Genomic DNA, 27,111 nt, shown 5'->3' with positions numbered 1-27,111 from the left:
GCACCCTACTAACATATTCAGGGCAGTATCTGATGCTGGAGAAGAGTTTTCATTTATCCTTTTATCCACACAACAGTTCTGCACTCCTGATCTCTGCTGCAGACAGAGGTAGTTTAAAGAAACATCACACAAATGAATGTCCATTAAACGCAACCTGAGGCTGTAGTGCAAAGTGGGGTGAGGAGAGAGAAATCAAACCCTTGGTAGTGCAATTTATTCATTTTGTGTATGTGTATATATATATGCAGGTTTTGGTGTCCTCGGGTGTATATATATATATATCTTTATCTAAGGCACCGTAAAGGCAGAGGACACTTTTATCTTGCTGTCTTGAGACTCTCCGCTCTGGCTTACTGTTCAACTCTCACAGTGAATGCTGTGGCCTGCAGCAACTGGTGGCCCGAGTCTCCTACTCTGCCTAAACTCTGGCAAATGGGGCTCTGTGTTGGCTTGTAACCAGACCCTGGGTCTACCATCAGAAATCGCACGTGCATCTCTACAAGAAAGTAGGAGGCGCTGAAGCACAGATCTTCTCCCCCTCAGCCTTGATAAGCTTTCAACAGCTGCCCTGCAATGACCAGCCTCTGTATCTCGCTAGTTCCCTCGTAGATCTCTGTAATCCGAGCATCCCGGTAGTGGCGCTCCGCCGGCATCTCTGTCACATAGCCCATCCCTCCCAGGATCTGGATTGCCTGAAATAAAAAAGCATCCCAAGTGCATCAGCATTGGATACTGTGGCTGCAGCATGGCAACAGAGATGAAAAATGGGGAGGGATGCACTTACACCCAGGAGATGGAAAGGAAGTATACCACTAGCTCCCCCTACCTCATGCTCTGTTCGTTTGCCAGGGTCATTTAAGAGCCCCACACACCTACAGGGACTCCTTTGTGGCCACAGTGACAGAACGGTCCAAGGAGAGAGATTTCGGCTGTGTCTCTTGCTCCATGTAAGCCAGCACCGTGCCAACTGTATGGAAGGGGAGAGCTTCTCCCTCTGTGCTCATGGGCACAAAGAGGCACAGGCTTACCTGATGGGAAATCGAAGTTGCAGCCTCGGAGGCAGACAGCTTTGCCATCGCAGCTTCCTGTTTGGAGAAGAGGAGAGGAAAGTGCTACAGTCCAGGTAAATCTAACCCCACCGCCCTAAGTGTTGCATAAGTGATAAGGAGATTCACTTACCACCCCAGCCCAAATAGCACACCAGCTCACCTTGCAAAACAGGGTTGGGTGGGGGATTTTCTATAGCCCAGGGAATGGGTTGTTTTTTTTGGCCTTTGCACACATTTCTAGGGTGCCTGCAACCTGTCCATTATCTGTGAAGACAAGCACTATTACCTTTGTGTAGGGCTTTCCGTTGTCCTTCAACATGGCGGCTCTCCATGTCAGCAGACGGGCGCTCTCGAGGGCCAGTGCCATGTCAGCCAGCTTGAACTACAGACACAAAATACCATGGTGGGTTGAATAACCTCAGTGGCCCTAGATATTCTGCACCAGCCTTCCCCAAGCCAGTGCTGTCCCCATGTTTTGAACTACAACTCCTGTTTGGGGCTGTGTTGCCTGGGGCTGATGGGAGCTGCAGTTCAAAACATTGAAAGGCAAGGCTGGTCTGCATGCAACAAATCAAAATGAACACAGCAAATACTTAACAGAAGCTCAACCACAATACAGTTTCTGAATAAAGCAAAGCGTATGCCTTGTCTCACTAATTTTGAACAGGAACATCAAATGGAAGACTAAGAAATCCATCTCATGTGGAACCATACATTGGGGATGATGGTTCTTTGAATGCCCTTGTGCCCCATGTCCTTGTGCCCCATGTTAATTATAATCCCTGGACTGGTCCTGGTCAGGGAAACCATTTCACTTTTAAGATATTGATGTCCCCAAAGTAATCAAGTTGTGCAACAAGTACACAATGAATTCCAGCTCTTCTGTTTTGACATTTCTCTCTAAAACAGGGTGGCAAACCTGCAGCCCATCAGCTGCTGCTGAACAACAACTCCCATGCTGCACAGAGCTGATGGGAGCACTAATAATAATATTTCTGTATCAGCCTTCATCCAAAGATCACAGGGAGGATAACAATATAAAAACACAAAAATACATAACATGGTAAGAAACGAAAACCAAATACTCCCCCGCAGTTTAAAATGCCAAAGATTGTTTAATTAGCCAAAGGCCTGGGAGAAGAGAAATGTTTTTGCTCAGCACCTAAATATATGTAACGAGGGCGCCAGGCAAGCCTTCCTGCTCTAGCTCAGCAAAAACAGTGGGGCTGCAGGTTAGCCTCCCTGATTATTATTTTTTATTTTAAGTATTGATGAGTCCTGGAACTACAAAGAGAATAGCCCCTGTAAGAAAGAGATCTATCTATGTACCTGAATGGCCTGCAGCTTAGTAATGGGGGAGCCAAAAGCCACCCTTTTCTCAGCGTAATCCACAGCACAATCGAGAGCTGCCTGGGCTATTCCTAATGCCTGAGATGCAATTCCAATCCTCCCGGAGTCCAGGGTTTGCTGAAAGGAAGGTGGGAAGACAAAAAAAAAAAAAAAGAGTTTGTGCACTACAACCAGCCACATCAGAAAAAGCCAACTTTAACTGAAGACAATCTTAAGACTTTGGAATGACTGAGCAGACTTTGCAAAGCCCAGCATCTAGTAAATATAGGCAGCTGTTAGTGAAGCATGAAGTGGGGCAGTTTTGCTACTACCTCCAGATGAGCCACAATGAAGAGACGCACACAGTACAAACTTATATTGTCTTACACTATTTTAAATCTATCCTGGCTTTGCCAGAAGATTCCTGGGAACTGCAGTCTGGCAAGGATGTTTAGAGAAGTCCAGTTCTCACAATCCTTGGGGTGGAAGCAGTATTATACCAGTGTAAGTAGATTATGGCTTCTGGCTTTGCTGTCTCAGACTGTGATCCGCCTGACCTTATCTCTTATCTATTACAAGAGACTAATCTCAAGGCCTGCCTTTCTATCTTTCCATTACTATTATTTATGATATGAACCACTTTGGGAAAGCAAGAACTGTCTTAAATGGGGGATTAAAAAACTACAGTGCAGCTCTTGGGTTTCCCCAGAACTACAAACCTTTCAGAAGGGATACATACTGGAGGACCTCCTCTCCCGCTGCCTCACACTGCTTTAATCTCTGCCTGTAGAAAGCCCCAAGCTCAGTCCCTTGGCAGCATGGCCACGTTGAGCCAAGGAAGGAAAAAAACATCCCTAAATCCCCTGGAAAGCTGTTGCCAATCACTGCCAACAATACTGAGTTTGGATGGACCAATGGTCTCTTTATAAGGATGCTTAATAAGGACACAAGGTGCCTTTGCGGATTAGGCCAGTGGCACATCTTGTCCAGCATGCTCTTCTCACAGTGGCCAACTGGATGCCCCAATGGAAAGTCCTCAAGTAAAGAACCCATGGATGGTTATGTCCAGTCAAAGGTGACTATGGGGTTGTGGCGCTCCTCTCACTTTCAGGCCGAGGGAGCCGGTGTTTGTCCACAGAGAGCTTTCTGGGTCATGTGACCAGCATGACTAAACCGCTTCTGGCGCAACGGGACACCATGACGGAAACCAGAGTGCATGGAAACGCCATTTACCTTCCCGCCACAGTACCTATTTATCTACTTGCACTGGTGTGCTTTTGAACTGCTAGGTTGGCAGAAGCTTGGACAGAGCAACAGGAGCTCACTCCATTGCAGAGATTTGAACCACTGACCCTCCAATCAACAAGCCCAAGAGGCTCCAGTGGTTTAGACCACAGAGCCACCCGTGTCCCCTGCCCAAGCACAAAAGCCCTCTTCCGTCCTGTGGTTTCCAGCAACTGGTATTCAAAAGCATTGTTGTCTCCAGCTGTGGAGGTAAAACACAGCTAACATGGCTATTGGCGCCAACCTCTTTTAAAGTCATCCATGTTATTGTCCCTCGCTGCCTCTTGTGGGAGTGAGTTCCAGAGTTTAATTCCCTAAGTAGAGTAGGTGCCCCCTCCTTCCTCAGCCAGGGGATACACATTATCATTTAGCAAGTTTTATATACCACTTACAAAATTGTATAAAACATTTGTTAAAAATAGCAATAAAAAACATTAGGCGTAATAAAAAATTAGCAAAAACAGAAAATCAAATTTAAAGAAACCACAGATGTTCTCATAGACATAAGCTAGTTCCTACATACACTTGGGCAACGACTACCTATCCAGACAAGCAAGAGGCATTTATTAGAGTTAACAGACAGGCAGTGAGAGGGGTGCATTGACTAAGGAGGAGCCTGTGGGCCAGACAGAGAGGGCATGAAGGACACGAGTCTTCCCCAACACACACTTTAAAGGAAAACGGCTACATAGTGATCCGCCAAATTCCTGAAAGGCTGAAAACAGGGCATGGAGGGGAAGAGGGAGCGAAGGCCAGAACCGCCACCCTTTGTGCTTCCAGTGCAGGCAGACGGTGCTGCTTAACCCCATTCCCTCCCCTCTTCTTCACTGTTGAGAGTTTACTCACCATGGCAATCTTGAAGCCCATCCCCTGCTCCCCCAGGAGGTTGGCCTTGGGGATCCGGCAATCCTCGAAGATCAGGTTGGCGGTGGAGGAGGCTCGGATCCCCAGCTTGTCTTCTTTCTTTCCCAGTGACAGGCCAGGGCTTGGCATGGGGACGAGGAAGGCGCTGATGCCCTGCGCGACAAGACAGAACAAGGTTCGCAGTTGCTCACACAGAAGGAGGTCTGCTGGCATGACCGGTGGTCCATCAGTGGCTTGACAAGTCTCTCCTGCCTGCCTGAGCTGGGATCCCTGGCAGGCTATTTATGCATTGCATTGCATTGCCATTCCACTTTTTCCTCCAAACAGCTCAAGGAAGCTTTGAATCTCCACAATAACCTTGTGAGAGGCAGTGACTGGTTACCCAGTGAGCTTCATGGCCATCTGGGGATTTGGATCCTAGCCTCCCAGATCCTAGTCCAACCACTCTAACCACTATACCACCTGGCTGGCTATAAACCAACCTTCCCCAACCTGATGCCCTACAAGTAAAAGGTAAAGGTAAAAGGACCCCTGACCATTAGGTCCAGTTGTGACCGACTCTGGGGTTGCAACGCTCATCTCGCTTTATTGGCCGAGGGAGCCGGCAGACAGCTTCCGGGTCATGTGGCCAGCATGACTAAGCCGCTTCTGGCGAACCAGAGACAAGTATTGTGGACTAAAACTCCCATTAGCTTCAGCCAGCACGGGAGCCATACTCTTAAGGGAGTCGTAATTCCAATGCATCTAGACCAGCGGTTCTCAACCTGTGGGTCCCCAGATGTTGTTGGACCTCAACTCCCATCATCCCTGAGCTCTGGCCTTGCTTGCTAGGGGTGATGGGAGTTGTAGTTCAACAACATCTGGGGACCCACAGGTTGAGCAAGGCTGATCTAGACCATCTATCCCATTTCTACTTCTGCTGGGCAGAGCAGGGAATAAAGGCTAACAGCAGAGTCAAAAGTTTCTCAGTCCCTCTTACCTCACTGGGAAAGGCTGCATTTAAAAACAAACCAATACACCCATGGGACGGAGCCTCTTTGTGTGGGGACCTAGCTCAGCCCCAACTTTCCTTGTTGTGAAGACTGACCCTAAGGGCTACACTCACCTTATGCTTCAGAGACTTGTCTGTGGTGGCAAGGACCACCGTTGCAGAGGCATCCCAGGCGTTTGTGATCCAGGCTTTGGTGCCGTTCAGGACCCACTCGTCCCCAACCAGCCGTGCAACCGTTGAAGCAGCTCCGGCGTCGCTGCCGTTTCCTTAGCAAGAGAAAACCAAAAGGGTTTCTGACCCAAAGACCTGGTGCTTGCTCCCTCTCTGAGGGGACTGCGAAAACTCAAGTCTTGACTCAGCAGAGGAGTCCCATCCTCCAGCTGTATTTCAATTGCAGAATATGGCTTTTTAAGACACCCACCCCTCTTTGCCAGACCAGACTTTCTGGCTGCTGTTGGTAAGAATAAACAACCATCCTGAGCTAGAGACACCACCAGTATTTATGTGTGTGTGTGTGTGTGTGTGTGTGTGTCCCCCTCCATCCTTGACCATTGGCTATGCTGGTTGAGAATGATGGCAGTCACTAGTTCAACCACCTCTGGGGACCCATGGGTGGCATGACTAAATGTCATAACACAAGTTCCTTAATGCTCCACATGCCTAGGGATAACAACTTGCGGGGAACAGAATGAATGCAAAATATGCTCATTTCTGGTTCCCCTATCATTCCATAATTGCACACTAAGCTTTATCTCCTCTAGGTTATTCCAGTTACAATAATTTTGTAAGATTCTCCTATTACACGCAGATAAGTCAGTCCAGACCTGCCAATGGATTTATATTTTTGCAATGTTCTTTTAGATAAACTCTGTACACTTCCCACTCTCTATTAAATTTTTCATCGGTAACATCTCGGAACCTTGCTGATAACCTGGCTAGCTCTGCATATGATCACATCTTATTTTGCCAGCCTGATTTGGATGGGATAGTGTCTCCTTTCCATACAAGCACTAGCTATGGAACGAATGTTTGTTTATATGATCTTTTTTCTGTGAATTACATATGTTACACAGTTTTTTTAAAAAACAATAAAGCATTATTATTATTATTTTAAAATGCAAAATATGCTCATTTGTGTCATGTATGCTCTGATTAAGAACATCAGAGTAACTCTGCAGATGGATAGGGCCAATGGGGGCTCTTCTAGTCCAGCATTCTGTTCTTACAGTGGCCAACCAGATGCCCAAATGGGAATGCAGGGCATGAGGACAGCAGAACTCTCCCCACTTGATTCCCAACAACTGGTATTGGAGGGATCCATTGCCTCTGACAGTGGAGGCAGAATATAGGCAGTAGCCGCTGATAGCCGCCACCTCCATGAATTTGTCTCACCCTCTTTTAAATCCATCCAAGCTGGTGGCCATCACTCCCTCTTATGGGAAGCTGTCTGAGTATAGAGTAATTTATTTTTAAGGACCCCAAGGTATTACCTGTGTGCCTAACTTACCTGGTTCACTTAGGGCAAAGCACCCTATTTTGTCCCCACTGGTGAAAGGTGCAATCCACTTCTGTTTCTGCTCTTCAGACCCAAACTTCAAAATTGGTCCTAAATAGAGGGACTAAATGGGGAGGGAAGACAAGTTATACCAGGGGCCAGCAACCTAAGGCTCATGGGCCACAAGAGGTCCATGGGGTTCGTTTAACCGGCCTACGAGCTGCCCACTCGCCAAGTCCCCGCGCGCTGTGCTAAACCAGCACAGTGTGGCATGGGCCTCGCTTCTGTGGCGCCGGAAATCGCCTCTGCGCAGACACTGGAAATCACAGGTGTGCACGTGATCTGGCCCATGGAGGGATCTCCGCTGGAGTGAACTGGCCCAGGCAGGGAAAACGTTGCCGACCCCTGGTTAAACTGATTTACACACCACCCTGACCAGAATGCCAAGCAATCAACTCCACCCCTCAGAAGAACTATTCAGCGTGTAGGGGCGAGGGAGAGATGGCACACTGGAGGAGGCTGTATTGAACAGCTCCCGGAGGCCTTATATTATTACAATTAAAAAAAACTGTTTATTAAGTGGCACAACAAACATAACAAAGCTTAGAAGTAGAAAAAAAGAATACTACAAAAATCTAGACCACAAACAACTGAATGAAACTAGAAACAAAAAAACCCAAGAGGTTTCTACGTACAAACTCAGCACAAAATGTTCTGATAAATGCAGAGGTACAGTATTTTAATTGATATATTGGAGTACACTCTAGGGAACTTCCTTTCATTGCCCAAAATAAGTCTCCACCAGCCTTTTGCAAATTCGCCTCTGCTTTTTATTCTCTAACTATCCTTAGTCTACATGTATGTTTCTCAACTAGAGCTACCTGCTGAACCCTTGCGTTTCGTGCTGTTAAATTAGCTCCTTTCAGGTCCTCCTGAAAAGTGGCGACAGTTGTATGTGCAGGAACCAAAAAGTATCCTATGACGGGGTTTAATAGCCCGAGTCCATATTATCATCTGCAAATAAATTTAGTAGAGCAAGTGGGCAGGTTCTTCCTAACAGACTGCCATGTAAGTCTGTCCATTTCATTGAATACTTGGAACACTTATTACCCTGACACATGTCTGTTAGATGTGTTTATAGCTATCCCTTTCACTACATTCCTGTCAACAAGTTGCTGAAACATTCCTATAAAGATATAACTTTACCGGGGTAAGGTACCACTTTTGCATGAACTTTAAGCATCAGGCACCCTCACTGTGCCAGCTGGTCAGTGTAGGAACAGTTTAGAAATGTGTGCCTGAATTTTGATGGTTTTCCTCTTCCCTCCCTGTACGTTTTGCCTTGTGTGCCATGTTTTTTTTTATTGTAAACCTGCCGGGCCAGAGATTGCCTTGTTTTGATTGTATCTAAGCCACTCATGAGAAGCCACCTCATAAGAAGAGAAGACTCCCTGGAAAAGACCCTGATGTTGGGAGAGATTGAGGGTACAAGGAGAAGGGAAAGACAGAGGACGAGATGGTTGGACAGTGTTCTCGAAGCTACAAACATGAGTTTGACCAAACTGCGGGAGGCAGTGGAAGACAGGAGTGCCTAGCATGCTCTGGTCCATGGGGTCACAAAGAGTTGGACACAACTAAACAACAACAAGCCACTCACTCTTAGATACAATGAATGAATGCCAATCAAGGTTAACATCTGCGGAAATCTCTTACATTATTGACACTCATGATCACGCCAGTAGATGCACAGCCTCGGCTGATTTCCTCGACGGCGATGGAATAGGCCAAGTAATCAAGACCAGCTCCTCCATACTTCTCAGGTACGTCCATTGCAAAAAGTCCAAGGCTACCCATTTTCTTGACCTGTAAGTGGGGGAGGAAATGATGATGTAAAGCTGATTAGGGGAGACAGCACCAGTGGCAGAAACAACCCAGCTGAAAGACGAATTAAAGCAATTCCACACTGGATTACACTTGCCTTTGTCAGTCATCCAGCAGCAGCCATAACTTCTTCCCTTCCTAGCAGAACCATAGCAATTACTTAATTACAGAACAGCACACACTGCCAGGAGAAAGCATACCACACGTCGTGCAATTCATTCTTTTATTTACATTAAACTGCTCTTTGAAAGAACATTTGTACAAGGCAGCCTTACCAATAAAATCTAAGGAGTGTGAAGCCAGTGCAATACAAAACAAGGTCATTTGTGAGCTGGCAGCTAGGATGGGCATAGCTACTGTTTCTGAGGACAGAAAAACTGTGGTTATGTGAGAGAAAGCACAATTCGGTTTTGTGAATCTTGGCTTTCACTTTATTTTTTGCTCATTTGATAAAATTTACAAACATCTTGGTTGCAGAAAAAAATCTTAAAGCGGTTTACGAAAAAAGGTGTTGACACATTGAGTGTGTGGAGGGGGAGGTGTTTGTTTTTAAATAAATCAAGTTCCTAGCCCTCATGGTAGAGAAAACATGCTTGAAAGCATATGAGCAAGGTAGCATCTTAGAAGCCAGGAGGATAGTAGAATAAGCAGGCAAGAGGAATGGGTTCAGTGCAACAGAGTGCTCATGTAGTCAGGTCTTGCTTGTAGCATTTAGTTAGTCACTATGAAAACAGGCAGGATGCAGGACTAAATGAGCCCCTTTTGGCCTGATCCAACAGCCAGGCTTTTCTTATGTTCATAGAATCAAAGAGGCAAATTTGGGCATAACAAGGTAAACAGCCTGCATTATACAGGTTGCAGAATTCAGCTTTTTTGGATGCAGAATTCTGGTTCTAATTTTGAGCAAACAGAGTACAGTCAAACCTCGGATCCTTAACACCTCCGTTTTGGAACGTTTTGGCTCCCAAACGCTGAAAATTTGGAAAGAAATGCTCTGGTTTCTAATGTTTTTCGAAAGCCGAATGTCCGACGCGGCTTCCGCTTGAGTTCAGAAAGCTCCTGCAACCACCTGAAAGCCGTGTCTCAGTTGTCAAACATTTGGGAAGCCGGAGGGTCTTCCGGAACGGATTACGTTTGACAAATGAGGTTTGACTGTAATCAAATGAATATGAGCTCGTGTCTGAATTGGGCATTGCCGAGACCAAGCTAAACATCCGAATGGTCAAGAAGACCAGGGCATTAGGTCTCAGTCTCAACATGGATGCTCTTCTCAGGAACAAACCTGTTGAATTGTGACAGGTCTTCAGGGTCATTCAGAATATCAGACGGGGGCCTGTGTTACCTGGAGATGAGTCACATACATACCTGCTCTGCAGGGAAGCGATGCTCCTTGTCCAGATGAGCAGCAATGGGGGCCAGCTCCTTTTCAGCGAAGTCACGGCATGTTTGGCGAAGCATTTGGTGAGTTTCTGGCAATTCTACCGTCTGGTATACAGTGTGCAGCCTTCGCAGACATTGAAAAGTCCAAGCTGCAAATGGGAAAGCATGAAGAGCCCTTTCAGTCTGGCCCAGAAGACCTGGAGTTGTGCTGCTAAACAGAACACCCTGTTGGGGATGGACCGTAGCTCGGTGGTAGAGCATCTGCTTTGCATGCAGAAGGTCCAAGGTTCAATCTACAGCATCTTCAGGTTGGGCTGGGAGAGACGCCCTGCATGAAACCCTGGAGAGCCGCTGCCAGTCAGGATGAACAATACTGAACTTGCTAGACCAATGGCATAAGGCAGGGGTTAGCAAAGTTTTTGTGGCTTGGGCCGGTTCACAGTCCCGCAGATGCCGCAGTGGACTGGAGTGTGTGTGTGCATGTACACATGTGCAAACACTATTTCTAGCACAGAGGAGGCGTACACAGCTTCCCATTGGCTGCAGGAGCTTGCTGCAGTCAGTGGAAAGCCGGCCAGCGTCACAGAAGGCAGTCCCCGCTCTGCACCAGTTTAGTGTGGCGCACGGGAGCCAATCAAGCGGGCGGCAGGGGTCCATGGGCCGGTTAAACGACCCCCATGGGCCGCTTGTGGCCCATGGTCCTTTATATATATATATATATATATATAGAATGATTTTATGTTACAAAAACAATACAGCCATACTACCACTAAATATAATTAAGAAATAAAAATTACATACATCGATATTTAGTTTGTTATTTGTTATTTACCGTCTTATTTCCTCCCAAACATTGCATATAACAACACACATATGTGAAGACACCCACACCCCCACACCCGCACACAAAATGATAATAATGAAAGTAAATATTTTTTCCCCTTTTATCTTCCAAAATCTTTTCTTCAACTTTGACTTCCTATCAAGTCCCTTTGCATATATTTTATCTTACATTTGAATGTACACAAAACAATGAACCTTTGTATATAATTTTTCTAATACATTCTGAAAACATAATAAATCCTTAATTGTTGTCCATGTCCTTTTAGTTCCTTTATCACTCGAATGCTAGCACGGAGTCAAAACTATTATTGTATTTTTGAACATATCTTATATAACCATCCCATTTTTCCGCAATTTTTTTGCTTTGAGTTTCCTCTGAGTTTACTAGTCAGTTGAGCCGTCTCTACCAATTCCTGTAATTTGATTTGCCAGTCTGTTATTTTTGGAACCTCGTGATCTTTCCATCCCTTGGTGTGGCCCACGGTCCTTAGGTTGCCGACCCCTGGTATAAGGCAACCTCCTGCAATCCGACTTGGGAATGGCTGAAGCTCTACAAGCTTGGCATGCAGAAGGTCCCTTACAGCATCACTACGGAATATAAGAATAATAATAATTTTATTGTTTATACCCCGCCTATCTGGCTGGGAATGTCCGAAAGCCTGGAGAGCTGTTGCCAGTCAGTTTACACATTACTGAGCTCCATGTACCAATGCTCTGACTCTGTCTATGTTCTGGTCTCTGCAAAGGGGCAAAAAGAAAAAAAGAGACGTCTCTAGCCATGTTTAGCAAAAGAGTCTGCAAGGCTTCTTGCGGCACCAGCTGCTGAGTGAGCAGAAGAATTTAGTCAGGCTAGGCTAGGCTGAAGATCTGCCCCTGTCCCTTTCCACTGGGGAGGTCAGGGTTAAAGTCCTCAGTGCGCAAAACAAAGGGGGTGACACAAGCTCCTAAAACTCAAGCACCCAGAAGCTGCTTTGAACCTGCACACCCAGCACCCCGCCTCAGGGTCTTTTCATTTTATAGCACCCAATGCAGAGGAGACAAGTAGTACTCCAACTTTACAGAAGGGACAAAAGTTTATCTGCCTATAAAAGACACCCGGCTTGTAAAGAACAAGAGGAATTGCAGGGAGATGAATTGCAATCCGAGAGGGAGCAGCAAACCGACAGGCGCCCACGGGCTCCTGGCCAACTGAGCGGAAAGGTGAAAGGAGCCATACCCCTCCCTCCGCAGCCCCCTTGCTAGAGGTGAGAAAGCAAGCAAGGCCTCAAGGCCTGCATTTTCCTGGCTGGCCTTCTGCACATTGAACAACACTTGCCACCCCCTTGCATGCAGAGGGTCCCAAATTAAATCCCGGGCAGGGAGGGCTGGGAGAGTCTCCCTGCCTGAAATCCTGGCTTCTGATAGTGTTGACAATACTGAGCTAGATGGTCCAGTAAGGTGGCAGCTTCCTTGTTACTATTTAAACCAGGTCTTTATCCAGAACAATGAGGACTGGAATGTTACTGTATTTATAGGAGAAGGGCTATAGCTTCTTTACTCAAACATGCATTTTGTTGTTTAGTCGTGTCCGACTCTTCGTGATCCCATGGACCAGAGAACATGCATTTGGGGACTCCTAATTTATTTAAAACTAAATAAACGGACCTCCAGAACGAATTAAGTACTTAACCCAAGGTACCACCGTACAGAACTTATTTCGTTCTGGAGGTCTGTTCTTAACCTGAAACTGTTCTTAACCTGAGGTACCACTTTAGCTAATGGGGCCTCCCGCTGCCGCCGCAAGATTTCTGTTCTCATCCTGAAGCAAAGTTCTTAACCCAAGGTACTATTTCTCGGTTAGCAGTCTGTAACCTGAAGCGTCTGTAACCTGAGGTACCACTCTATTTGTATGGTGGCAGTGTTGGGGGTGCAAACCCCACTTGGCTAAGGCTGTGACCTGGTAGTCCCACTCAGTTGAAGACTGCCTTTTAGGGGTGCTGGCTCCAAGCCATTTATGGCCACTGAAGTTTTAACGGCAGCATCTTGGGCTGAGTCTGGAAATGCACAAGTGGGACTGGTGGCACAACACTGGCGTTTGGACAAGCATTTGCTCAGCTCCAGTTTGCACCAGGAAAGGTTTCCAAACAGTCTTCAAAGGCAGGCCCATGAAGAGCGCATTACAGTAATCTATATTTTTATACATATACAGAGAGTGAGTGGGCTTGCCGACTGAGATCCAAAGGGCCACTGAGCCCGGGTGCAGCTTCTGGATACTTGCAATCTGAGCATGAAGGTGGCTGTGGTTTGCATCCGGTATTATTTTGAGATAGACTGCCCCGGTCCATGGAGGGTCCTGTGAGCTATCCCACAGTGGTATGCGAAGGGTCCCAAGGGCGTGTGGAAGAAGCCCCCAGAAAGTGAGCCGCTCCTTATTTTCCCTCCCTCACCCCAACTGCTGCCGCCCCTCACGAAGTAAAGGAGTCTTCCCCAGTATTTTGCTCCCGCTCATCTAACACCCCCACCCCCGCTTCCATCCCTTTTTGGTACGTGCCAGTCCCACCTCCGTTAACAGCCGTGCGGATACCGGCGTGTACCAAGGGGAGCGCTCAAAAGTTGCGGGGGGAGACAATTAAACTTGGTCGCCTCGGTTTACCTCCAATGCCGCCTCTGCGCCGCGCGAGGAGACCCGTCACCGCCGCCATGCCGGGCCCAGGAATAGACCGCCCTCCCTTGCTTCCCTTCCTGCCTGCCTCATTAAGCTCCGCCTCCTCGTTAGCATTAATAAGCCCCTCCCACAACTTTTCTTTTTTTAACCATTGGAAGATTTTTTATTTTTTTGGAAGGCTTTTTTTAAAAAAACACTTTTTTTAGCACTTTGCACTGGGTCGGTTCATTTAATTTTTTTGCAATGGAAAAAAATGCCTGAAGCTAAACCTCCCCCCCCCCCCCACCTAGAACGGGATGAGAAAGAAAGTGAAGGGTCTGGGCCTGTCATGTTGGTTTTAATCATGTTTAATAACCCATAAAGTAGATGCAAGTTTTGTTTTTTTTACCTTTTCAAGTCTTTAAATTATTGATAATTCTTACGTTTCTTTTTCGTAAACCACTTTTGAGTTGTTTTTACTATCAAGCGGTGTATAACTTTTATGAAATAATGAGATGTGTTTTATTTGAGGTTACTTCAAATGTTGGACGTGGGTGGCGCTGCAGGTTAAACCACAGAGCCTAGGACTTGCCGATCAGAAGGTCGGCGGTTTGAATCCCCGCGACGGGGTGAGCTCCCGTTGCTCGGTCCCTGCTCGTGCCAACCTAGCAGTTCGAAAGCACGTCAAAGTGCAAGTAGATAAATAGGTACCACTCCGGTGGGAAGATAAACGGCGTTTCTGTGCGCTGCTCTGGTTCGCCAGAAGCGGCTTAGTCATGCTGGCCACATGACCCGGAAGCTGTACGCTCCCTCGGCCAGTAAAGTGAGCGCCGCAACCCCAGAATTGGCCACGACTGGACCTAATGTTCAGGGGTCCCTTTACCTTTACCTATTTCAAATGTTACATTTTGTGCAACCGCACATTTGAGGATTTTATTCTTGGAAAGTGCTAACAGGCGTTTATTAAGAATTTAAAGTTTTAAAATTTACTGCAAGAAAGCAAAATACTAACAAACCCAAGCACGTGTATGCAAGGTCCACCTGGTGCGAAAAGGTATGTATCGAACATGCCAGAGGAGCCTCTCTGGGGAGAGCATTCCACAGACGGGGGAATATGAATCTTGACATTCCAGAGCACATCATGAAGATCACACAATCCATGATAAATCTTATTGACGGATGCAGGCGATAAACAAGTAATGGCTTCTCCTGTGGTGCAATGCACCTGGCAACTAACAAGAAGGTTGGTGGTTTGAGCCCACCCAGGGCTCAAATGCAGGAGGTTTAACTAGAAGACCTTTCTAACTCTATGATTCTATTGCTACATGCTCTACTTGGTCACTTCCCAGAGCCAACTGGCTGGTCTGGTGTCAGGAAGAGCCCCCTGGGCCAGATGGAGCTTCAACCAATGCAGTTTTTATGTCCTCTTAAAAGGTATTCCAATGAAATCATGCAAAGTCATGTTGTTGGAGCAGTGACAAAGCCATGTTACATTTGGATGCTGGAACCAAGAGGGCCTCTGAAATGCTGCTCCTATTCTAGTCCAGAAACAGCCCCCACCATAATCTCAACCAGGAATTAAAGGACACTGATGAGCCCCTATCTCCTGCCTAGCCTCTTTTCAACAGCTAGCACCTATTCTAAGGTGATCTGGACCTATTTATTACCCACTTGTATTTTCAGGGTTCTCAGATTTCCAGGTTCACAATACACAAGACCTGCCTGCTCACCACCCACCCAGCTCCCAGCACTAAGGTCACGCAATAAATAAGACAACAGAAGTTGTGTGTTGATGGTTTTTTTTGCTTTTTTGTTTTTAATTACTATTGCTTTCAACAAAGTAACATTTTATACAAACGAGTCAGCTAGTATACTTTAGGTTTAGGAGACACACAAGATGACAACAGCATGGCGACGGTTCAATGTGGTGATCGTAATGGTCACACAGACTTCTTGGGACACTCCTGTCATCCTCTATGGAAAAATACCTTGACAGAAAAATATAACGTCCGTGATCTCTTTTCTGGAATTCACAAGTTTCAAAGGAACAACCTGCCACTCTCCAAACGGTCACAGATGCACACAGACAGACCAAAAATGGGTATATCATTGTCAGGCAAGGACCAAAATGGAATAGAAAGCCCTATTTTAAAAACAAATCTTGCAGGGAAATCTTTCCAATGGCCAATTCAGAGACAAACTGGAGAAAGATGCATTTTGTCACAGTCCTGCAAATGTTCTTCTCCCTGATGGTAAACTGATCGCAGGATACCAGAAAACAGTTTTCTTTTTCCAGTCATCCCAGGAAAATCTCTGAAAAATCAGTGGGACTGAGAAATAAACTATCCCCTTGCCTGGGTCTGATGGCCTTATAAAAACCCCCATTAATTAAAAAAAAAAATACATAGGAGGTCCAAACATGTTTGCTGGTGCTTCACCAAATGGGAAATGTAACAGAGCAGCCCTGTTATGGACCAGGTCTCTCCATTAGTTAGGATGGGCAAGCGGACAATGCAATGCGAGGACTTCAGTGCCTGCACAGCCACAGAGTATATGATGGAAGCAGCCGCTGTCAACACCATCGGAGGGCAACAGTGAACCTTACAGATTAATGCTTTTAAGGCAGATACTTTTCATGGCAAACCTGTCATCAGTATCAATCTGCATACAATACAGAAGTCAATGTATTTCCAGTTCCCTTCCTCATTGACACTTCTTGCTTTCAAGTGTCCTGTGTGGTTTATTCAACAGGGAAGGGCTCAGTTTCATGAACAATTCTCCAGAGGGACGAGGACATGCAAAGAGGAAGACAAGGGCTTGAAATCAAGCCAGGGAGATGGCCTGCCAAACTTAGCAGAGGCCACGAGAAAGCCCCCGTCCCCCAAGTTATGGCTGGGGAGGAAGAACGAATCGTTGACGCCTTCCAATGGCAAGTAACCGCTTGGGGGAGATGGCCCATCTATTCCAGTTATAAATTTAGGTGCCCCTGTCTTTGGATAAATGCTGTTCTTGTATCTAACCCCCACACACCCGGCACTAACACTATGGTCAACATAGCAGAAGCAGACCCTTCCCCTCCTCTTCCATATGGAACCCACGGATGCAGTGTTGGTGCGACAGGAAGATGGCTCAGGGGGTGGGGGAGGGAGAGACAGGCTTCCACACAGGAATGGAGTATGTGGTCCCAAGGGGTAGCAGCCAAATGAGTGACAGATAAAAGTGCCGGCTGGACGAGGGCAGGTTCATCTTCTATCTGGTGGGGTAATTCAAAGAGCCCCCCCTCTCTTGGCGCAAAGTGTTCCAGAGAGCTCAAATCCACACATTTGGCCACGTCCTCCGGGGCATCAGGATACCTGCCTCTCGCTGCCCCACGCTTCCTTCCCCATTTCACGTATTTGGTCCCGCAAGGCAGAAGCAGCAACAGGCAGAATTTAGCAAGCAAGCCCCTCGCCCCATTTCTGCTTTCGTGATTCTTCTTGAAGAGATGGGAGCTTGCAAAGGACACACAGAGCATTAACACTCGGAAGGAAGGGGGGGCAGAGAGTTTCAGTTTTTGAGAAAGAAGAAGTGAGGAGGAGGAGAAGAGAAGAATCTGGAGCCCAGAGAAGGGGGCCAAGCAGCTGGGAGTTTATTGCAAAGTACGGTACCTGCTCTTGGCTCAGATTGCTGCCCGTCCTTCCCAACTGCTCCTGGGATAAATTTGTAAGAAAGCAAAGGTGGGACGTCCTCGGAAGGAGCCTGAGCAACAGTAAGAATGATGTTTAAAAGGCACCTGGTGTTTTTAATCACATTGACTCTGGAACCCCATATCACCACCACCTCCTCCTGTGGAATGAGGAAGTGTTTCCCTCAACTGTTCCTCTGGGAATGTGGCCTTCGACATGGGGAGAAAAGGCACCTTTCTGTGGAAAGCATCAAGCGGACTGCAGCAGAACTGACTACCATCATCTATCGGTAGAGACAACTGGGCCACACAGTGCAGGAGCTGGAACATCACAAGTTCGGAAGAAAACAAGAACAAAAATACAGAGGGTTTTCATTTCTTTTAACCCACAAACGTAGCTACACAGGGACAAAAAGCTCTGCCCTTTTCACCTTTATTACATCCCCAATATTTTGGGAGTGGTTAAGAACATCCTACCTTACAGCTAAAGAGTCCAAGCCATTTTCCCCTTGCGTTTCACCTCCTACAAACGCTCTAATCTGTAACTATCCTCCTCCCCTCTCTAAAAGGGTTTGTTTCAGGGTAATGTGCGTGTGCCTCCACCCCCCTCCAAAAAGGGCTAGTCTCAAGAGCCTGGAAGGCTTTCTCCCGTGCAGGCTGAATTAGCATCTGACACAGAACCGGCCCCTGACTGCAAGGCCTTTGAACACCAGCTTAACTTTGAAGCGAGAGAAACGCCTGGGAATGGAGTCTGACAGCAACAAAAATACTGCTTTGTAGTTGCCGACAGTCGCCTCAGGGCAAGATTCCTGCTTCACTGGCTGATACACACCCACCTCCCCAGGCCCTCATCCAGTACTCCCTCCTCAGATGTGCCTAACCAACAGGCATAGCGGCATCTCAGCAGCAAAAGCTGGCTGGTTTCCTAAACATTTAAATGGAGCCAGTAAAAGCTCAGAGCTACAGGTTTCAAGAGGGGAAAGTCCCTTATTTTCACAGCCACGCTGATTCCGTTACATCTCATTGAACTGGGGAGCCTATGGAGCCCACTTCAATAGCGGCACAAACCAAGGCAGGCAATACAAGTTGGTTAACACCACCATTTCTTACACTAATATGTTTTGAGACACAAACGGAAGATTTCTCCTGGGAAAATCTGCCCTGCTGCTTGGACAGGCTCCACCAGGCAATTCTTGGCTCCCGGTAACCTTTGCCCACCTCCTTTTGCACTCCTTTCAAGGAAAAGAGCAAAACTGAGATGCAGAACGGAACCTAGGCTGAAGGCAGGATAGAGAAGTGTGTGGAGTGTTCAGGTTGAAACACTCATCTCAGTCTCCCTCCCCCTAAGCTGGTTGGCAGAAAAGGCCTCAAAAGCCCTTGACAGAGACTCACAGTGGGACACAGGCCTTTTTTTGCCAACCGGTACCCAACAGAGTTTAAGGAACATTCAAGACCACAGAACAAAGCCACAATCTGGAGCATCCCTTAAAAAACAACAACACCTCTCCTCCTTTTCGTTTTGTTTTAGGTTGGTTGTGAGTGGTGGGCCCTCATAGTCAATCATACAGGCTGGGTCACCGATTCTGCCAAAGTGATTCACCAGCCCTGCCACACTCCTCCAAAGGGGGAAAACCTGCTATCTACGTTTCATGGGCTACTTGGAAGAGGCAACAGCTTTGTGTCGGAGGACCCTTTGCCCACCGGAAAGGGGAAGAACATACAAGAAATACAGGCTAAGTGCGCCAAACTACAAGAACTGCTACATCAGTTTAACATTTAACAGACAGTCCAACCTGTAACCTGACCCAGGTGCCACTGGGGACCGAGCAGAGGACCAGAAAGGAACAAGGCTGGAAAGGGTTCGGGTTTGCCAGGGGAGCTCCTTTACTGTCACCAGTTGCCACCTCAGCCCCTTCAGCATCACATCTTGAGCCTCACAGAGCTTTCCGCAAAAGGCCTCGGAGTCCAGGGCAGATTCCCTGCTCTCCTCCAATGTGACCAGGATGGCTGGCGGTAGTGCAAAGTCCAATGGAGGGGGGGAGGGGGATGCAGCGGCGGCGGCTACTGCCCTCCGTTGTAGGCATAGTCAGCCTTATTGTGCATAATCAGCTTGTTGTCCACAAAGTAGAAGCTGTCTGAGCGGGTCTCGTAGGGGTTCTCGACCATCAGACGGACTGTGTGGGGCGAAAGAGAGGGAGGGAGGGAGAGAAAGAAAGAGGAAGAGAGACAGAGATAGGTCAGTTAGCCTCAGCCATAGAACATAACACGTAAGGAGATCTCTATATGTAACAACTCCCCTGTTGACCACTTACTAAAAAATTGAGACGTGCTACATGAGATCGCTTATTTTACGTGTAAGAGCAACTGAACTACATAAGTGCAGCCAGTGAATGGAAAGCAAATATTTATTTATTGACTTTATATCCTGCACCTACCTCTAAGGAGCCCAAGGTGGCAAACACATCAATAAGAATCCAATTAAAATTTCCAAAAAAAGAGTTTTAAATAGCTCAGTTGGAAGGTTGCAGGTCTGATCCTTGTACGGGGCAGCTGCATATTCCTGTATTGCAGGGGGTTGGACTAGATGTTCCTCAGAATCCCTTCCAACTCAACAATTCTAGGTTGCTATGACCTTCTAAAACATACTTTTAACACCCAAAGTTTGTAGTGGAACAGAGAAGTCAACCAATTCAGTGCTTCTGTGTAACCACATTCTTCCCCTGAATGAGAAATTTTTTGAAGAGAGTGAGCTGTGCTTACTCAAACTGAAATTAGCAGCACTGCAATACTCCCCACTTTTCTCTCTCTTTTTAGGCTGTGGCGGCCACAATTCTAAAAGGCATGGTATTTGAAATATATCAAGTTCACACTTAAGATTTCTGTGTGAAGTTCTGTTTGGCCCTATCCTCTTCCTTGTGAAAAACAGCTTAAGCAGCTAGCAGGAAGAGGTTAGGTCAGGTTGTACATGCGGCAACCTTTGAAGACTGTGCAAAGTTAGTGCAGAATACAGTGGCTGGGTTACTAACCAGGACTGACCAGTGAACAGCTATTGCTGGTGCTACAAGAACTCCACTGGCTACCGACTGGCTTCTGAGTACAACTCAGTTTGAGAGGTTTAAAGCAATACATGGCATTTGGTAGTTGGTACTGAAGCAAATTCTACTGTATCCTCTTCAACTTCATGCCCTCCAATTTTGGACTACAACTCCCATCATCCCCACTCTGCAGCCTGCAGTGGCTGGGGCAGATGGGATTTATAGTCCAAAAGTGACTTGGAGGAGACCAGGCTGGTCTTGAGCCAGCTCTGGGTCACACAAGAGATACTTACTGAGGTCTTCTGAAAGTTGTGGGAACTCGTAGATGTGCTCACAAGTGTTCCTGCTGCTGGGGATGCAGAAGCCAAAATCAAAGTCAAAATTCTTGAGAAGGCGGTCTCTGAAGTAATGCCTCTCGATCATACGGAAGTTTGACACAGGCTTGTCTCCTACTGTGAACTCCACGCTGCAGAGACAGGAGGGAAAGAGAAGAACAACCAGTTAGGTGGTCAAGATGGTCTCCTGACTAGAAGCCAAAACTTGGTTTCTGCAAGGACCCAGCCCTGGAGGCAATGCTGCCTGTGATGGGCACAGTCAGAGCTGCAACTAACCTGCAGGAGTAAAACACAGAGCTGCCCACAAGCACTTGTTCCTAAAGATAACAGCTTTCATTTCCTAAACAGACTAATAGAATCAAAAGTTCCTAGTGCCTATGACTGTGAAGGTATGCTTGAAAAATGAGGCAGCACTTAGTGACATCTCAGCAACTGACAACTATTTGCAGCAAACAAGTCTAGCTCCTTGCTCCTATCCACAGCTAGCCAAATAAATCATGCAAAATAATGGCTGGGTTGTGACAAGTGAAATCAAGCATGTTGTGAATTTTTACAATTTGCACAGTGCCACTTCTCGTGTTGCAGATATATTGGGTTGTACCCAGCGTTAGTTCTCCTCCATGTAGACCCAATGAAATTAATGAACCAGACTTAATGTAGGTCATTTAATGGGCCTACCCTGAGTAGGACTTAGCCGGATACAACCCATTCCTTTTTAAAAATAATTATGAATCACAGATTACACTGAGCCCCAGGCACAGCCACTTCTCCAATATATATTGTGAGCTGATGAACCTGCTTCATACAATCTCAGAATCATTTGATTGCAACCACAGGGTTAGCATGGTAGCACCCTTTCCCATTTACTCCACAAGCTCCTACTCACGTTGCGCCAACTGTCCGGAGGCGCAGGAAGGCAGGCGTGAACTGATAGCGGACAAAGCGCCCTGCGCTGGTGTCCACCTCCCCGGCATCACCGTCCTCATCCTCTTGCTCTGCAAGAAGCGACATTTAAGAAGCAAGTCACCCATGAGATATCATGCACACCTTTTGCTGGCACTCCCTCAGCTACGCCCATCAGGAAGGGGGCAGATTCTCCCACCAGGCCACCATGGCCGGTCACCCAAGCTCATATTTGAGCCTTCTTTGTGGCAGCACCTTGCTACTCCCAGAACTGCACCAAGCACTTTTGATGCAGAGCCCCCAACATCAGTTGAACAGGTTTAATTTAACCAGGTTGCTGACATTTTGCATGCTGAATCAATCACACTGCGGTGTCTTTGTTTGTTTTTGCTGCTCTACAGTCACTATTGGTGTTAATGTTTTGTGCGGTATTGATTGTAACAGAAATTGTTTGCATTTTAGTATTCTTCATGTATTTTAAACCACTCTGAGGCCATGGACATAAGATGGTCTATAAATGAAATTAGTAATAATAACAATGATAGCGATAAGCAGCTCTCTATCTGCTAGCGACGTTCTAAGCTGGTGACTTGATTCACGTTACAGACAGATTTAGTTCAGCTGGGCTGAACTGCAGGGTGGGCAAAGCTGGTGGTATTTAGATACAGCAGTATCAGGGCCCTAGTGTGCCGTATACTGCATGCAAGAGAAAATGTAATGAAGCCTTTCCCCAACCTGGTGCCTGCCAGATGCTTTGGACTACAACTCCCACCAGCTTGTCTATATTAGTGGTGAGCAATATTGCCACGCAGAGTAGCTTATATAAAAGTTATTAAGTTGCCTTCCTAATCCCTATGGAAAATTTGCCAGCTTCTCCTTTAAAATATTTGTTGGGAACTTTAATGTCAGAAGGGGGGGGAGGGAAGGAGAAAAAGAGGCGGAATTGCAAAAATCATTCAATTCTTTAGAAGAAACTATTTAGATTCTAAAATCCCAGCAATTTCTAGATGGAGACTGGACCTTAGGCTTCATGTACAAGCTCTCACTTTCTCCATTTTTTCTTCTTCAGGGCCCACTTACCTAAAGCTGAAGGTTTGGCAATTTCAAATAGCACCGTCCCTGTCTCCAGGTCCCTGATCTTGAACTTGGTGAAATCAATATTGTAAAAGTTGTCCTCTGGTCGGCAGAGATAGTCTAGGAGACAAAGGAAAAGGAAACATGAGAAGTCCCATGTGGGGGATTACCATTTGGGAAAGACAAGAGAGGTAAAGAGATCTTGGGCTTCAGGGCTGGGAAGAGCCATTGCAGCCCAAAGCCTTGGAGGTCTACTGCCAATCTGATGGGTCTGTCCTGATAGAAATAAAGCTTCATGCTTACATAAACCCAAGGACCTCATTTTTATATACAGACGGTCACCATTTTAGGTGAGTCCAATTGACGTGTGATCGCTGACACGCAGGTCCTTTTGGATCTGCAAGAAGGCAGAACAGGATCTGGGCACACTTAAATGTGCTCTATCGACGGATTTGAGGGCCAGGAATGGAACACCTGCATGAAATGGTTGCCGCCTGTATATAAAAGAAAGGCGAGTAGATATTGTGGCAACACTGCAAATAAGCCCACAAATGTTACTAGCCTGCTCCCTGCCCACCCCCAAGTACTAGCTTCCTATAAAGCATGCACAAAAACACAGGCTTCTAGCCACTTGAGAAGCTAGTGCTGCCTTTCCTTGCCCAGGCTCATTGAAGAAGGAAGGATAGAGCAACCTGCCAGGGTGCACAATACTGAGTTAGATGGACCAATTGTCTGACCGAGGAGCTTCCAATGTCCCTTCTCCACCAGCCCTCTGTCTTATCATACTGGTTGTGGAGAAAAGTGTAAGACAGAGAGCCAGTGTGTGGTGTGGTTAGGGTGTTGGAATAGGACCTGGGAGACCAGGGTTCAAATCCCCACTCAGCCGTGAAGCTCACCTTTGGCCAGTAACTCACTCTCAGCCTAACCTACCTCTAGGATTGTTGTGAGGATAAAATGTCACCTTGAGCTCCTTGAGGTGGGGTATAAATGCAATCAATCAATCAATCAATCAATCAATGGACTCAGAGGAGGAACAGGCTGGTCATTGGCCTGCAGGAAATTCCTGGTATGGAGTGGAACCCATTGAATGCATTACATCAGCGCAAGGATTTCTGTTTACACCACAGAATTCCCTCTCCATCTCCCTATGCTTTCACCATATCTACTCTGAAGGAACAGATTTAGGGGTTGTGCCAGGAGGGGGGGTGCAGAGGAGAGAAGTAGGGAAGTTCTGATGCACAAATGGAAATTCTTGCACTGACAGAACACATTGATTAGTGTTATACTGGAACACCCTATGGTTATTACCGTACATGAGTTGTTAAATACAAGCCTGGGCAACCCTGTATTTCCACAATTGTAGGCAGACTGCAGAGAGAAAGTCATTCTAAGCCAGAAAGGACTGACGGCAGAAAGAAAAGAAATTATTCAGAATTATGACTGCAGTGAAGACTTTCAGATGTGCTCAGAGTTCTGCAAGTAGAAAAGCATAGGGAAGCTATTACCATCTTGCTAATTGAAAGCACTGTACTAAGTAAGAGGGAGTAAAGAGACTATTCAAAGGGGGGGGGGAATGGAAATGCTCTTCAGAGTACCTGATACACTAATATGCGGCAGGGTGGTGCTAGGGTGCCTTGGGGATCCCAGATTTTTGCGTCCTTGGTGGAATTATTCTGACAGAAAAAGGGACTATTTAGTTGGTAAGCAAGCAGAGATGTTGTGCACATGAAGTGGGGGGCAGCAGCAACACAGAAAGCTGATGCTGCTGTACTCAGGGTTTCCCAATTTCAGGGGTACCCAGGAGTGAGAATTTATCCATATCAATTCTTTAAATGAATGAACGAATCTTTCTTTGCGTCAGCCTTACAGCTGGGGCTAGACAAAGCCCTGTGTAGTTAAATATATATATTCTGAGTTTCCCTTAGTTGCAAATAGGGGAATAGATTTTTTTGACTCTTCAACAGGTGAAACAAGAAAGCAGGGTGCATGCTCTGTCTCCCACAAATTTCCTGCGCTCCGGGACGGGAAGGAAATGGAAACCTAATAGATACTTGGGGGCCTATGTTTATGGGTCTAGCCGGTGGGGCCACTAAAGGGAGGTTTCTTCCGAGGAAAATGCTAGCGGGCGTTGAAAAGGAGAATGTGCTCCGCCGCTCCCAATTTCCTGCGCCCTGATTGGAAAAAGAACATGACTACTGTGGTACCTCGGGTTAAGTACTTAATTCATTCCGGAGGTCCGTTCTTAACCTGAAACTGTTCTTAACCTGAAGCACCACTTTAGCTAATGGGGCCTCCTGCTGCTGCCGCGCCGCCGGAGAACGATTTCTGTTCTTATCCTGAAGCAAAGTTCTTAACCTGAAGCACTATTTCTGGGTACGTAACCTGAAGCGTATGTAACCTGAGGTATCACTGTATTCAGAGCAAAAGCATAATCGATGTTGGGGTGCCCAGAAGAGTCCATAAAAGGGGCAACTTTCAGAGGCAAGGGAAGATTTTGGGGGGAGCGTGAGGACCACCCCTCCCAATTCCCCTGGCCTACGGAGAGGAGGGGCAGGGTAGATAGATACATGGGTGCCCACCTAAGTGAATCCACGAACTGGGGTGGGGGCTCTGGGGAGTCGATACCGGGGCGCAGAGGGGGCTTGGCACAATGTCGGGGTTCGCCCGGGGGGCTCCTCCTTCCTGCTGCTCCTCGCCCCCCTCCGGGGACGCCCCCCTGCTACTCACTCTCAGTGACGCGGCTGAGCCCCAGGACGTGCTCGGGCCGGACCGCGTCCAGCGCCAGCAGCTCCGCCTCGGTGCGGGGCAACACGGCGGCCCTCAGAGGAGCCACGACCGCGGGCGACGCGTCTCCGGAGCCTCTCCGGCCTCGCAAGCGGCTCAGCGCCCCGCCGGCCCCCGACGCCACCCTGGGCTTCGAGCCGCTCATCGCCCCGTCGGGCCCGCCGCCGCCGCCGCCGCTGCCAAGATGGCTGCCACCTCCGCCGCCGCCTCCTTTCGTAGCTATGGGAGCGAGGGGGCGGGGCCAGGAAGACGCCGTTGACGGAGGTCGAGGAGGGCGGAGCCAAAGGAGGCACGTTGGGGGAGGTAGGGGTGGTGGGTGGGGCGAAGGACGCCGCGCGCATGCGCATACCGGAAGGGAGCTCCTGGGACCTCGGAGGGGATGTTGCGGTTTTGGAAGGGAGTCTTGGTGCGAAGCTGTTTGGGGCGCATCTGGACAGGGCAGGCAGGCAAATCTCCGTAAGGCGGATTTTAGGCAGCGAAACCGAAACGTTACAGGACTATCCTCCTCCGCAGCTGAATGCTTCATACCCCACGGAGAGCCTCAAGGTCCATAAATAGCAACACCCTAGTGGTCCCGGTGCCAACAAAGGTCCGTATAGTTAAAGTTAAGGTTTTCCCAGTAGTGATGTATGGAAGTGAGAGCTGGACCGTAAAGAAGGCTGATCGCCGAAGAATTGATGCTTTTGAATTATGGTGCTGGAGGAGACTCTTGAGAGTCCCATGGACTGCAAGAAGATCAACCCTATCCATTCTGAAGGAAATCAGCCCTGAGTGCTCACTGGAAGGACAGATCCTGAAGCTGAGGCTCCAATACTTTGGCCACCTCATGAGAAGAGAAGACTCCCTGGAAAAGACCCTGATGTTGGGAAAGATGGAGGGCACAAGGAGAAGGGGACGACAGAGGACAAGATGGTTGGATAGTGTTCTCAAAGCTACAAACATGAGTCTGACCAAACTGCGGGAGGCAGTGGAAGACAGAAGTGCCTGTCGTGCTCTGGTCCAGGGGGTCATGAAGAGTCAGACACGACTAAACAACAACAAAGTGGTCACGGGCCCTAAGGAAGTTAGATTAGCCTCAACCAGAGCCAGGGCCTTTTCAACTCTGGCTCCGGCCTGGTGGAACGCTCTGTCTCATGAGACCAGGGCCCTGCAGGATCTGATTTCTTTCCGCAGGGCCTGTAAGACAGAGTTGTTCCGCCTGGCCTTTGGCTTGGAGCCAATTTGATTCCCTCCCCCTCTTTCTTTTTTCTTTTCTTTTCTCCTCCTGTGATGAGGCTGCATTTTAATATTTTATTGTTTCAATATTTTATTGTTTCAATATTTTGTTTCAATATTTTAATGTTGTATTTTAATCTTGTTTTTAAGTTGTATTCATTCAACTTGTTATTATTATTGCTTGTTAGCTGCCCTGAACCCGGCCTTAGCTGGGGAGGGTGAGGTATAAATAAAATTTATTATTATTATAGGGAAAGATAGCCGCACGTAGAGGACTGTCCTCTGTTCTGAAAGGCTGCTGGGTTCTTGCCAGAAAAAAGGTGGACCAGAAAGGGGCCTTGGAACTACCCATTCAGTTGCTA

The 27,111-nt window shown here is 47.3% G+C and overlaps 1 protein-coding gene across 2 annotated transcripts; it reads right to left on the bottom strand.

The window, feature by feature from the left end:
• Nucleotides 1–199: 199 nt before the first annotated feature.
• ACADS (acyl-CoA dehydrogenase short chain) lies at nucleotides 200–25,749 on the bottom strand. 2 transcript variants are annotated; one of them, XM_081892451.1, is made up of 13 exons: nucleotides 25,478–25,749; nucleotides 22,757–22,870; nucleotides 21,660–21,768; nucleotides 20,732–20,904; nucleotides 10,259–10,422; nucleotides 8,726–8,875; nucleotides 7,025–7,136; nucleotides 5,632–5,783; nucleotides 4,509–4,679; nucleotides 2,379–2,516; nucleotides 1,336–1,431; nucleotides 1,029–1,085; nucleotides 265–692 (listed from the first exon to the last, which is right to left on the bottom strand). In XM_081892451.1, exons 1-13 carry the CDS (start codon nucleotides 25,677–25,679, stop codon nucleotides 540–542), a joined length of 1,791 nt encoding a protein of 596 aa, XP_081748577.1. In that variant the 5' UTR covers nucleotides 25,680–25,749; the 3' UTR covers nucleotides 265–539. The 2 variants fall into 2 exon arrangements, with proteins under 2 accessions (XP_081748576.1, XP_081748577.1); XM_081892450.1 differs by lacking the exons at nucleotides 20,732–20,904; nucleotides 21,660–21,768; nucleotides 22,757–22,870; nucleotides 25,478–25,749 and adding an exon at nucleotides 13,749–13,846 and having other exon boundaries at nucleotides 200–692.
• Nucleotides 25,750–27,111: the final 1,362 nt, after the last annotated feature.

Source organism: Podarcis melisellensis (genome assembly GCF_964234715.1).
Source record: "Podarcis melisellensis genome assembly, chromosome: 16".
NCBI lineage: Eukaryota > Metazoa > Chordata > Lepidosauria > Squamata > Lacertidae > Podarcis > Podarcis melisellensis.
This window is presented reverse-complemented; position numbering and strand designations above follow the sequence as displayed.

What these genes read in the sequence shown, in the direction of transcription:
- ACADS (XM_081892451.1), bottom strand. Translation starts at nt 25,679, where the DNA reads ATGAGCGGCTCGAAGCCCAGGGTGGCGTCGGGGGCCGGCGGGGCGCTG. An exon ending in TGCCAAACCTTCAGCTTTAG is followed by an intron (nt 21,769 to 22,756) that starts GTAAGTGGGCCC and finishes CGCTTCTTGCAG; the next exon opens with AGCAAGAGGATGAGGACGGT. An exon ending in ATCGCTTCCCTGCAGAGCAG is followed by an intron (nt 8,876 to 10,258) that starts GTATGTATGTGA and finishes CCCCACTTACAG; the next exon opens with GTCAAGAAAATGGGTAGCCT.